This window comes from Nipponia nippon, unplaced genomic scaffold (genome assembly GCF_047370975.1).
Source record: "Nipponia nippon isolate SJK-2023a ecotype South Korea unplaced genomic scaffold, ASM4737097v1 scaffold_4, whole genome shotgun sequence".
In the NCBI taxonomy this organism is placed as follows: Eukaryota; Metazoa; Chordata; class Aves; order Pelecaniformes; family Threskiornithidae; genus Nipponia; species Nipponia nippon.
The window spans coordinates 119,123,540-119,136,325 of NW_028262358.1; the positions used below are offsets into that span (position 1 = coordinate 119,123,540).

The following is a 12,786-nucleotide window of genomic DNA, read 5'->3' on the forward strand; positions in this document are numbered from 1 at the left end:
CCAAGGTCTTGGTTTGTAAGGCCCCCTGTAAACACCAGATGCACTGGACCTGCAGGGAAAGTGTCCCTGTAGTGGATCATCTTGTCACTCATGTTCTGTAGAGTCGCTGTGTTGCACTGTGTTTAAGAAGATGCTGGTGGATAGCACATACTGATGAAAGGAGTGGGGAAGATTTCTGTGTATGCAAGCATAAGTAAAAATTGTATGCACACGTTTTCTAGTTAATGTTAGGGCTGGTGTAGCATCTTTGTTCTTTATTTTTAATCAAGAACATGGCACAGTCAACCTTTTCTAATTTTCTTTGTATTTTTCCCGATGTATTTCACTGAGCATTGAACAAATTTTTTTAGTTTACTCTTTATGGTTATATTTCATTACATCTAAGACTTTACTCAAACAGTCTGCAGGAAATCAGAAATCTTAATGATCTTTTAGATTTTCAGGAAAATCGTTGCCTGTCAGGGGAATGCACATTAGAATTACGTGAATGAAAAGGAAATATTGATTTCTCTCCCCCCATGAAATAACTTCAGAGTCATGGCTGTTATCAAATTAAGTTGAAACTGTAGCTAAACACTAAAACCAATTAGTAAAAGGCATATTCAACCTCAAGAACACTTCCCTTTTTCTATGGTCTCACAATGGCATGGATGACTTTTGCTCCTTAATTTAGGTACAAACTTCTCCCTAGGGCTCTGTGTTACTTTGCATACTGCAGGAAGTAAACTCAGGAGGTTATACTTATGTGGAATACATGCAGTAAGCAAGAGCTGCCAAAAGTTAGAGCAGAGCAAGACAAAGCGGCAATATGTGAAGGCTGCCCGTGTTCATCGTTCTCTGAGGTTTGTAATTGCCTTCGCTCCTGGTGCTGAGCCTAAGGACAGATGAATGAGTGTTGCTTAGGCATTGAAGCTGAGGTTTTCAAATAGGCTTCTTGTTGGCCTAACTCAGTCTCTGCTGAAACCCAGGGTGGTTTTCTCACTGGTTTTAGTAGCACCTATTACGCAATGCTGAAGGCTTCTGAAAATCCCACCCATCTGCTATGAGCAGGTTTGTTGACCAAAACCCGAGTCTGCTGCCTTTGAGGGCAGAAAGCTTCCCTTGTGGGAAAGGAAACATTCGGGGTGCTGCTTCTTTCCCTTTGTTCCATATTCTTAGCACTGCTTGGGTGTAAACACAGCCATGGCTGTCCAGTACCAGCAAATCCTTTCAGATCTGCAGCGAACTGGAGACGACTTCTCTCCATATGTGAAGCACTCAAGAGTTGTTCCAGTTGTTCTTTGCCTTTTGAGATCAAAAGATGTATCTGTGTAGATACATTTAAGCCTCGCTTAAATTCCTTTGCAACTCATTGGATTTTGCATTAAATTAAATTTCACATGCTGAGTGAGCAGTCAATCCTTATGAGCCTAGAGGAAAGAATATGCTGTTTCTATGCGTTTTAACGTGACGGTCAAGTTTGGGCTAACGCTCCCAGGCACCTCCTTCAGTGTTCACCTTTCAGCCTTTCCATCCTAAGCCCTGTATTTTGAAATGAGGTGTCTGCATTTTATTACCGTTGTAAGTGGAAAACAGCAGCATATGTTCTCTGCTTGCTAGAAAAGGCCTGAATTGTCTTAGTTTGAACTTTAAAATAAAGGTCAGGCTTGAGGCAGGCATGAATTCTTGCATGTGTCAGCCCAAAAGGTGAAAACTTTAGGAAGTTATGAGCAACTGCAAATGAGGCAGTTTCAAATTGCACTTGAAACTGGAACAGCTGTTGTTCCTGTTGTTCGGAGGGTGACATTCAGAGTTATAATGCTAAAGATTATATATAGTATGTCCAGGGAAAACTCAAAAATAGAGAGTAGTCACTGAGGCAGAGAGAAAATTGGTTTGGGTGGTACACGGTAGAGAAGGAACAGCCTTTATGTTAATGGCACAGGGATAAGATTGTGGGAAAGCCCAAATATCGAGGTGGGTGTAAGAAAAGGGAGCAGGGAGAAGATAAAACAGACCGGGGGATTCTAGGGGAATTTCTGAGAAAGGATTTTCCAGTGCCTCCTTGCAAGTGAAAATTAATTGTTTTGGGACTGGAATTCACAGCTCTGTATCGCAGGGACTTAGCGAGGCTGGTGGATTACCTCGCTCTGTGGTCTCAAAATGCTCTGACAGGTTCATGTGTGTCAGGCAAACATTATGGTAATTTTAGCGCTTTAGGGGCTCTACAGGAGTACATAAATACCACCTAAGCCATCCAGCTGAATTTAAAACTTAATTATTGCTCCACTTAATAATATTCTCTCCCCCCACTACTGCTTTAGAGGATCATAGGGTTAAAAGAAATCATTAATCTTCCTTAATGAAGCTATTTTCTAGCAAAAGACAGAATGTCTTGCCCCTGTGGGTTCTGAGATGGAGTTTTTATGAGTGGTATGAATGGGGAGGTGGGGAGCAAGCGCTAGAGGAAAAGCAGTGCACAAAAGGGGATAGGACCCAAAATGCTGGGGGTGGGAGGACCCTCCGACTCGCAGGCCCTTGCTGAGTTTAGCTAAAAGGAATGTGATAGTCATGGGGGAAGAGGAGTGAGCCCTATTAAAAACTAAGTTGGCTCTATAACAGTGTTCCCACCACAACTACTAATTATTGGAATACCAGCAATTGCCAAAGCTTTTATGTAACTGAGACAAGAGCTCTCTTGAAAGCTGCAGTTGAAATTGTGCATCTCCAGAGAAATCCGAATGATTGTGCATCTCCAGAGAAAGCAGAATGGTGGTGGCAGAGTTTGGGTCTCTGCTTTTAAGTGTCAAGGCTGATCCATGTCCTCAAAGCTGCTGTTCCTGGGACAGTACTGCCTTATACTATGATTAAATTGCATGCAAAAGTTTCAACATCTCTGTGACTGTCCCAGTGCAAATCCCTGCTTTTGCATGCATGAAAGGGAAAGAAATTAGTCCTCTCCTAGTCCATGGCTCCTGCGGTACCCACTGCATTGAGCACCATGGCCTGCCCTGTGCCAGGGCCAGTTGAGGAGGCAAGGATGGCCTTGCCATTCTCCAGCTTGTCTCCATTTGACGATCCCTTTGGTGGAGATACTGAAGTGCTTTTGTTTCTCTGTTTCTTGTGTGCATCCCCGGCTGCAGAAGATGCTGGACGAGTGCCAGGACAGGCGGAGCTGCCAGTTTCTCGTCAATAGCCGGCTGTTTGGCACAGATCCGTGTCCTGGAACCGGCAAATACCTCATCGTGTGGTACAAGTGCAGGCCAAGTAAGTATTTCGCTATCCAATCTGTTTGTTCTTGTGAGACCAGAGCGTTTTCGTACTTAATACTTGCCAGAGAGGCCTCCTAAGACTTTTTATTCCCTTCCCCCTTTATTGTCAGCGTCACATAACCCCCTGGGTGCAGAGCATTTCCCCTCTCCCCTTGCTTGCTGCCTTGCTGGGATGCTGCTGCTCCAGCTCCTTCCTCCTTGCTGGCAGCCCCAGTTGCAGATTGTTTTTGCAGGTGCCAGCGAAAGCCTTTGCCAACGCTGAGCTCACGCTGTCGGCGGTGGGTGGGCTGCTTCTGCTCCTGTCTGCAGCCGTCCTTCTGTCCTGATGGGATACTGGGACTCATCCCCTCTCTGCCTGCCCCTCCAGAGGGAGCAGGAGCTCTTTGCGTGGGCAAAGACTTCAGACCTGGGTGCTTAAGGCAGGCACTGAAGACAGTGGTGCAATGGGAAGCTCACCTACCCACACCATGCCATATATAAGCCAGCTTTTAACTGCTCCCAGATCAGGCTGGGAAATGTTAACCTGTGTTTTGCGTGATCTCATTAGCTGTGTTTAAATTAAATGGGGCCAGTGCCTGGATATTGGGATTGCAATCGTGTGTGCTGCAGAGGAGCGAGCCTGGTGTGGCTTTGGCCCAGGACAACCAACACCCTCTTGGCCAATTCCTGGCCCCACCAGGGGAGTTAGCACAGCCTGGGCACCGTTCTCCATCAGCACTTTGGAAGGAGACACAGTCGTTTGGAGACGGATAGGGTTTGATGGTGGCCAAACTGTGCCTACCGATTTCAGCCAGAGAACAGGTCCTGACTCTATTTGAATTAATAGTCTGGACATGGCATTTCAGACCATCCTAATCCCAGGCTTTTTAGATGACATAACTGCCATGGTTCCAGCATCACATCAGCAAAATTTTGGGAGAAGAAATAAAAAAAAAATTGCACAGGCAAGAAAAACATACCTGATTTCAGAAAAGGTTTGAAACAAAACCAGAAACATTCAGACTCTGTCAGCTGCACAGAAGGCGACTTTTTGCCCCAGCAAGCAGAGACCTGTGCTAATGAGGTGAAGGGATCTGGCAAGATCTGTGAAGAATTCAAATGAAAAGTAGGTAATGTAGCACAGGCATTTTTTGTGGGGTTTTCGCGAGTGATTTTAACATCCCTTGTTGGGTGAGAAATGCATCCCTGAGAGAGGGGTGATGAGCAGGGTGTTCTGACAAGTCCTCCTGAACCTGCAGGTTTTGTATCAAAGCTTGCTTGAGAAATCTGACTATTGAGGCCTGTGCTGAGCTTCTGAAGGTACTTCAGGATCCCATCTGTGCATAAATATTTATGGCTTGGCATTCTTTGCTAATTACAGATATGCTAGCAAAGGAGGAGTTTGCATGTGTGCTGGGTAAGTGATTTTCCTGAAAAAGAGCAGGGGAAGTTGCTTGAAAACATTTCCCCAAGACAGTTTTCAGGCAGCTCCAATTTTACAGGGTGAAGCAAGGTAACCTGACACAAACTATTGTTTCTTAGTCACTGGGCAAACTTTTAATCACAACCCGCTGGATTAATAACAGGGTTTGAAATATGTGAGGATTAGCCTTGCATGGAGACACCAGGACATGGTCAACCTTTCCTTGATGATTCAAGACGTTAATTTTCAGTCTCAGAAACAGAATCTAGTGCTTGTGTGAGTTCAGCAACTGTTCAGTAAGACTTTTCACTCTGCTGTAGAAAGAAGGTTAATGAAGAAATGGATCCACAGAATGAAAAAATACAGGACCATTGGAAATTTTGATTGGCTTTTTGGGTTATTGAGTATTTGAGTATTGTTTATGAGCTGTAAATGAATCCAGTGCAAGGCCTTCATGTGTAAGAGTTGACCCCAAAAGCTGTGGTCCTATGAAGTGTTGATCTGCTCCAGAAAGTCTGAGCACACATAATTGTAACCAAAGAGCACCAGAGAGTCCTTGTCCAGAGCTCCCTGCCTGGCACATGGTTTGATCCATAACTTTTTCAAAAGACAAATGCAATTTTCTGGGCTATGTTTCTGTTCCTGAATTTGACCTTCTTAGCAGTAGATATGACAGAAGTACTTTAATAAGAAGCCATTTAAGGTCTGAATTGTCCTCTAGAGACATCTGTTTCTTTCCTTTGCCTATTAAGGGAGTCTGATGTGACCATGCTACTGAAGTAGGTGGCTTGGTTAAGTGCCTGCCTAGATAGAATGAGTGCGAGTTTTCCTGTATACAGGTATGAGAAGTGCTTTGGGAAGTGGCCTGCAGAGTTTGGACAGGACATCTTTAACATAAAATCAGGATGCCCAAGCCCTCCCACTTTCAGAGTCATGCTGAAGCCTCAAAAGACCTCTGAATAGAGGTAGTTATCTAAAAAGAAAGACTTCCTTGAAAGAAAGCAAAACTGAAGTTAGTGGCATTTACTTGCATCTTTGCCGAAGAACAACTAGATGGTGCAGTCATCCCCTCCAGCCACTGTCACTGCAGTTATGCCTCTCTGACATTATGTTGCGTTTGAAATCTAGTGGTTTCGATGCTCACTGGCTGTATGGGATTCACTCACAAGGCAAGGTGCTATTTTGGTTTCTCATGGGCAGAATTTCAAGGAGATGGAGGACAGTAAATCACGCTGAAACTGAAAGCCCCAGATTTTCCAAATGGTGGGGCTCCAGGGAGCAGGGCAATCAGAGCGATCTCTGCTGTACTAACCGCTCTGAGACTGCTTTCGCTGGAAGCTGGGAAGACTTGTGCAGAGGTTTGGTACTGAAGCGTTGTGGTTCACCTCCTCCAGAAATTCAAAGAAGTATTTCAGAGAAGTGCTTGCTAACTAGAAGCAGTGAGAAATTCAATGGCTTGTGTGCTTTGGGGAAGTCTTGTACTAATCATGGTCCCCTCTGACCCAATGGATGGGTCTGGGGTTCAGTGGACAGTCATCTTGTGCGTACAGGACTCAGGTGTGTGCGTAGGACTCTTTTCAAATGTCAGATGTTTGGCAGTCCTGAGTATTACCTGTGCCTGTAAATAAATAAATATACTATGTGTGTGTACACTTTTAATTTTAAGATACAGAATGCTTAAGGAGATCAGACATCATCAGTAAAATGCTCTATTCTGTCTCAGTTTGGGGAAAGTGAGACTTACTTATTGCTGCTATGTGATTTGAGGGCCAAGGTTCATCAAAGCATATAGAGGCTTAGCTTTTCTTTTCCCATAGCGTGTGGGCCTTTGTTTCTAATATGCACCAACCTTTGGGAAGGTGTTCAAAAGCACGGTACAGGTCTCAGCAGAGCACAGCTATGACTTGTGCTTCTAAACTTGTGCTTCTGCAAATCATCCTGCTATCGACAGCCTCAACAGAGAACCCCCAGAGGGTCCCTGCAGGTCAAGGTTGGGACATGTTGCTGTAGCAGTGAAACCTGGAGTTGTTCTCTGCTAGTATAGATGTAGCCTGGCATTCAGCACTGTCCGGAGATGGTTTCCAGTAGGAAGTCTGGATACAGCCACCCTGTTTTAGAGGCTAAAAAAGTTGATGAGAATGGCTGTGGGCTGTCCCATGCCAGCTGGCCTCAGTGCCAGAGGACTGGCACATTTCATTTATCAGGGCCAATGTAGTCCGAGATCCACACCCAAAGCACACTGAAGCCTAGGATCAAGCCCTGAACACACAGAGGACTTCAATCTCCAGGATACCTTTGAGAATCATTAAAAAATTGCACATAAATCCAATTATTTCTCAGGTAACATGCTGATTTGATTTAGACCCATTAAGGATAATTACCGGGTAGGCTGCAGGAACATATAATTAGAGCAAATTGACATACTATTTAATTGGTCTAACATGAATTCCCTCTAACTGAAATCTGGATTCACCAATATTATCCAAACAATTCGATGTTTGTTCATCCCCCTCACTTCAGAGACAGAGAACTGTGTAAGATCGTGTGTTATTGTAAGCTAGGAAATATTTGCTCTGCGTGCCAGACTTTCTGTAGGGGCTGCGTGGTCTAAGCCTGGCTGAGAACAGGATCGGTGGGGCTGCCAGAGTCATGCTGAAGAAATAACTTCACCTCTCTGCACCCCAGCAATACCATTGCAGCTGATTTTACTGGGGTTGGTTGCTGCTCGGGGCATTGTACAAGCAGGGATCAATTTGCCCCTGCACAGCATCTGTTTGCCCACGGTGGCTTTTTGGTTGTTTGGTGATTTTTTTGGCTTTGTTATTTCAAAAGTGCCAATGCTCCTGAAGAAAATGGGGACATAAGTCTCTGCAAAGGGATTACTTAGGATGAGATGTGGTGTCTGAGTGGCCATTTGCTGGCAGTGCTGTCGAGAAAGGAGAGGGCTCCTACCTTGCTTATGTGGCTTCCCGCATGAGTCCCCCATGTAATGCCTTTCTCTTGTCTCCTCTTCTGCCATTGCCGTGCTGTCCTGGATGCACCGTCCCCTTCTCAGCTCTGAATAGCCTGAGCTGCAGCCTCCTGTAATGCTGTAGTGATATTTTCCCTCTTTCCTATCAAGCAGTTGCTACTTTAGCTTAGGACATCAAGGATTCTGTGAGAGATGATCTCCATCCAGTGTTTGTTTGGTTTTTTTTATTACTTTTATTTAATTTTAAAATGCTATGTGGAACAGCTGGATGTGATAATTGGAGGCTGGTGGGTGTGAAGCCTCCCCGTATTAATCATCCCAGCGATGTAACAAAATGTAAATCCACACTTTGCTGCTCTCCCTTCTATTCACAAACTTAAGCCTAAAACCTTTGAAGTTTCAGAAAGCCTGGATTGTGACCTGGGCTCCAATTGCAGCTCAAATCCCTCTGTAACAATACAAAAACATATTTGTGAAAGGCACATCAAGGCTCTGAGAAGTGTATCTGGGAAGGAGACCTGCGTTTGTTGGCAAAGAGTGAAGTGCCAAAAGTTTGTGTGGGGGTAGGAGGAGGAAAGGGGGTGGGGAAGGTCACTTTGTTCTGGTTCAGAACCTATAGCTTTGATATATGGGGAAACTTTTGTGCTGAGATTCGACCTGGAGACATGTTTTGAAGAGAGCAGGCAGTCATTCTCTCCACCATAGATTTAATTCTAATCTAAGAGGCCCAGCTAATTCTTGTGATATGTCAATGACTTTTTTTCAAACATGGGAATGCCCATCCTGATGTCCTTGCCAAAATCTTGCTCAGATAACTTTATTTTTCTTAACAGCCCTAGACAATTTTAATTAGAAAGCAACTGAATTTTAAAATCAGCTAGGAAGAAATTCTAATTAGATCATCTTCTGGTAAAAATGTCATCTTCAAGTTTGCACCCTCTATCATATAGCGATGGAGCTGCCATACTGTGTCCCAGGAGTGTCTGCCTTTTGGTGAAGATGTGTGATTTTTTTTTTGTAGTGGTACTTCAAAACCTGTCCAAACAGCCGAGTAGCATTACTTGTGGCAGAGCTTTTCCAGCTATCAGAGAACTGCAAAGAGTCATCCTCTGGGTTGGCGGTTCCCAGTTGCTGGTGAATGTGAAGCTGCCTTATGTCTCTTGGGGAATTGGTCAGGTCTGCTCATCAGATTTCAGTTGGATTGGATGAAAAGTATGGAAAGAACATTTTGGAAGGACTGCCTAGGCTTGCAGTGAATGCATCTTGTTCACCTTTTAATTTCCCTACAATCCATTCCTTCAATATTGAGTCTACTGTGGGCTTTGCCATTGACTTTGCTAGGCTGAGGATTACACCTTTTCTGTTAAATTCAGTGAACATGGCATGAAAAGCCTGGTCTCATCACACATCCTCAAGGCTTTCACTCCCTAGGCAGAATTTGCAAAATGCTGTGAGCAAGAGCAGAGGGCTATGGAAAGAACAGAGCTTTTGTGGAAATTTCAGACAAGAGCAAAGAGGGATGTAAATGTATTCCTGGTCCCTTTAATGCTGGTGATTGATTTTAGTGCTGGGATAGATTGGTAATTCAGTAGTTATCAACCCTTTCAGAAAAGCATTCATCTCCTTTGTAAGACAGGTTTATTGGTGGCAGGAGAAGTTCATTGTATTTTTTGCTGCATTGCTTTTTGGTGGGCCAGGCTTTCCAAAGAAGCACGATGGAGTGAGGGCTGTTAAATGGGCACATCCTTCTGGCCCAGCCACCGAGGGAGCAGAATAAGCCTTTTACCTCCTGCATTCATCAGCTTGCTCTTGCTTATCTGTATTATTTCAAAACTGTTAAGGTGGTGCAGGGAGTGGAAATTTATAAGGGCAATAAAACCTCAGGCAGCAAACGCTGTGGCGATGAAAAGGTGTAAATAAAGGAACGCTATAAATAACAGAGGACAGATCCATCAGCCCGTGATAGGGGTCAGAGAAACTTTAATGCTAACAATTAATATTGTTTTAAGCCGTTGACGCACAGAGATTTTCAGGCGCTGTCAAATAGCCCTATCTCTGTAGCACACTAATCACTTGGCTGTCAGGAGCGGGATTAAGAGGAACGCGTGATTTCATTGTCAGCAAATGCAGAGACTGTTGTCAGCCCCTGCCCCCAAGGAGAAGGAAACCGCTGCTGGCCTGGGGGAGTTAAAAAAAAAAAAAATCCTAGTTTTCTTTCAAACCTCATCAGTCACCCCTGATTGACATAATAAGGAGCCAGCAAAGAGCAAGGTGCTTCCTGCTGATGTAAGTGGAAAGATTCCCTTTGCTGGATCAGGTCTCCAGTATCCAGATGTGAACTGAACCACTAAAAAAGAGAAATTCTGAAATCTGCCTAAATTGTATAAATCAGAGAGTTGTGACTTTTATAGATCCCCATCGTCCATTGGCATTTGAATTTTCTGTGGGGTCCTAGGAAGAAAACAAGGGTAAAAAAACCTTTTAAGCCACGAATTTTCAGCGAAGGACAAGGAAGGGATACAGAGCAGTCTTTCTGTGCTGGGACAGGTGAGTCAATAGCCCTGCCAGAAGGAACTGGGAGCCTTTGCCCTCACGTACTTCAGGAGATCCAGCCCATCCTTAGGCGTTGTGGGCACAAATGATATGTTTCTGTGCTGATGATGGAGGCTGTGTTGGGGATGGTGCTTCAGGTGTCATGAATGGCTTTGGCTGCTGGAAGAGACAAAGTGATCTGGGAGCCTTCTCCCCAGAAAAGCAAGGGGGTGTCCTTGGGCAATTATCCAGAATAAACACAAGGAAACCAAGTTTTTAAAAATGAAACCCATAAATCTGAATCTCAACACAGTCCTTCTATGGTAGAGGTTTGCCAGCTCTGAACGATAGATTTCAAGATTTTCTGGCATACTGGCGAAGAATTGTGAGAAGAAAAGCATGTCCCAGGAATAATATGCTTATAAACGAAATTGAGATGCTTCAAAGGCTTACTTCTGTGAAAGTTTAGATCTGTTATATTGAATCCACAGTTTAAACCATGCGTGTAGGCCTCACAGAACAGGGAGGTAAATTTATACAGTATTTCTGCAGGGGGTCCTGTATATGGACTTATTCAAGACAGAAAATATAGATCAATTGCTTTCCCCAAATAAATGTCTCTTGGAAAAGAAAGCAGAGAAAAGTAAATCTTCTCTGGGGTAGAGCCATGGTAATGCCCTCTTTCCAATACTGTGGATTTCTTCAATATTTTTTCAATATCAGTCCTACGTTTGGTTTTTGAATTAATTATACATTTTAAAAGCAGGTCTCTCCTGATATTTTCAGCTTTTCATCATACTAATGGTGCATCAAGCTCTTCTCGGTTCCACACATATTTTTCTGACTACTTAGAAGGCACTGGGGGTTGTCACCTAATCGTGTCTCCAGGAACTGGGACATTGAAAGCATCCATGATGCATTTGGGAGATTTGGCAACTGTATTTCTCCCAGCTACATTTTTTCTTCTCAGGCAAAGCCATTGAGGGAACACTGTGCGTTTAATTATTTAGGACAGTAGTGAACTAGCTTTTAATCTAGTAGGCCTCATTTTCCCATATTTTATGCTCTAGGCAACCCCATGGATTACATGTAAAAATATCAGTTGGGTATCCTTTTAATGTTCTTGTGTCAGAATTATTGTCACCATTATTTTAACATTTGGAGAACTGTTTTAATGATGTAAGACTAAATTCTCCCTTTCAGCTATTTTAATAATAGCTTTAAGCAGCATTACTACAGATATACACCACCACTGGAAGAGAAGAACAAAAGTACCGTGAGGAGTGGTGCTAATGAAATCTTTTTGCTTACACATTCGAGTAATTTTTTCCTTAGTGCATCCCTCCCATCTTTTCATTGCAGTATCCAAGGTTTTCACCATGCTTCCTATGCTGCCTCCTGTGGCGTAGCTAGTCCAGATTTATATCCATGCTAATCGGCCAGGTATTACGCCCATGCTGGTTGGCTGGTGGGACAGTGCAACAATTACAACCACCTTTGGCACTGATTTGGCTCTCTTTTGTAATTGGCTACCGGTTCTAATAAGATGTATAGGGATGTAACTACATTTGTCATTTCAATGTTTCTGACAAATTTCACTGAAATTTAGCCAGCAGGTTCTCAGGTCCTTGGAATGAGGACTAATAAATGGTAAAGCAGAGGCTTAGGCAGCAGAACACCAGTAAGTTACAGCTGCTTCAGAAAATCGGCCCAAATTCATTAATGGAAGAAGTAGGATGAAAATTAAATTTGTCCCGGGCTCCCAAGTGTTTTGGTTAACTCTCATCTCACAGTCCAGTGTATATATTTTGATATTGTTCCCTTTTTCCTCCTTAGATAACCATATACCTCTGTTTGTCCAACAGGAAAGTGCAACTAGGTGCATCTGAACTCTACTTTGGAAATGAAATGTAGCAGTTAATTTGCAGCACTGCCAGCCTTTTCACAGCAGAATATAAAAAGACAACTACTTCAGACTAATGAAAGTGACAGTGGGGAAAGGCGCCTTTTAAACATTGCAAATTGGATGGCTGCATCAGGAGCGTAATTTTAAAGGAATCTGACAAGGTCATTTGCAAAGAACAATCTTCTGCCTTGTTGAAATGGTTTCAGACCTCCAAAATTTGGCACTCTTGAGTTTTCAGGGTACCTCTGAAGTTGGCAAACTGCCTGTTTGATATAACTCTGGACTGTCATCAGGGCTGTATCTTTCAGAGTTTCAGATTAGCTTCTGCAGAAGTAAGCGGTGCACTCCATGCCATTGAGGGTAGCAAACTTCAATTTTTAAAAGTTAAATTACAGCGTCTTCACAAAAAGTTTCTCAAGGGAAAATTGAACTGAAATAATGTTAAAAGATATTTCTGTGCAAATGTATGAATTTGTGACATTCTCACTTTTTTATGCTCCAAATTAAAGGGGACAATACTTTTTAGATAGTGGCTGTTGAAATGAGGGAACGACCAGGTAGCCCACAGCTTAAGTGCTTCTGGGGGAGTCAGAGGAAAGGCTGTACTTGAGGACTCTGGAGACCTTTTCTGTCCTGGAAAAATTTCCTCCACCCAATCCTGCCTAAGGGAATGCTGACTTGATTGATATGGATTTATTCAAATCCTGAGATGAACGCAAAGTTC

General features: G+C 43.4%; 1 protein-coding gene across 1 annotated transcript in view; it reads left to right on the forward strand.

The window, feature by feature from the left end:
- EVA1A (eva-1 homolog A, regulator of programmed cell death) overlaps positions 1 to 12,786 on the forward strand; it is a 210,360-nt gene that overhangs the window by 69,925 nt on the left and 127,649 nt on the right. The window contains exon 3 of the mRNA XM_009467323.2: positions 3,123 to 3,246. Coding sequence (XP_009465598.1) covers positions 3,123 to 3,246 — 124 coding nt within the window. The remainder of the gene's footprint in view (positions 1 to 3,122; positions 3,247 to 12,786) is intronic.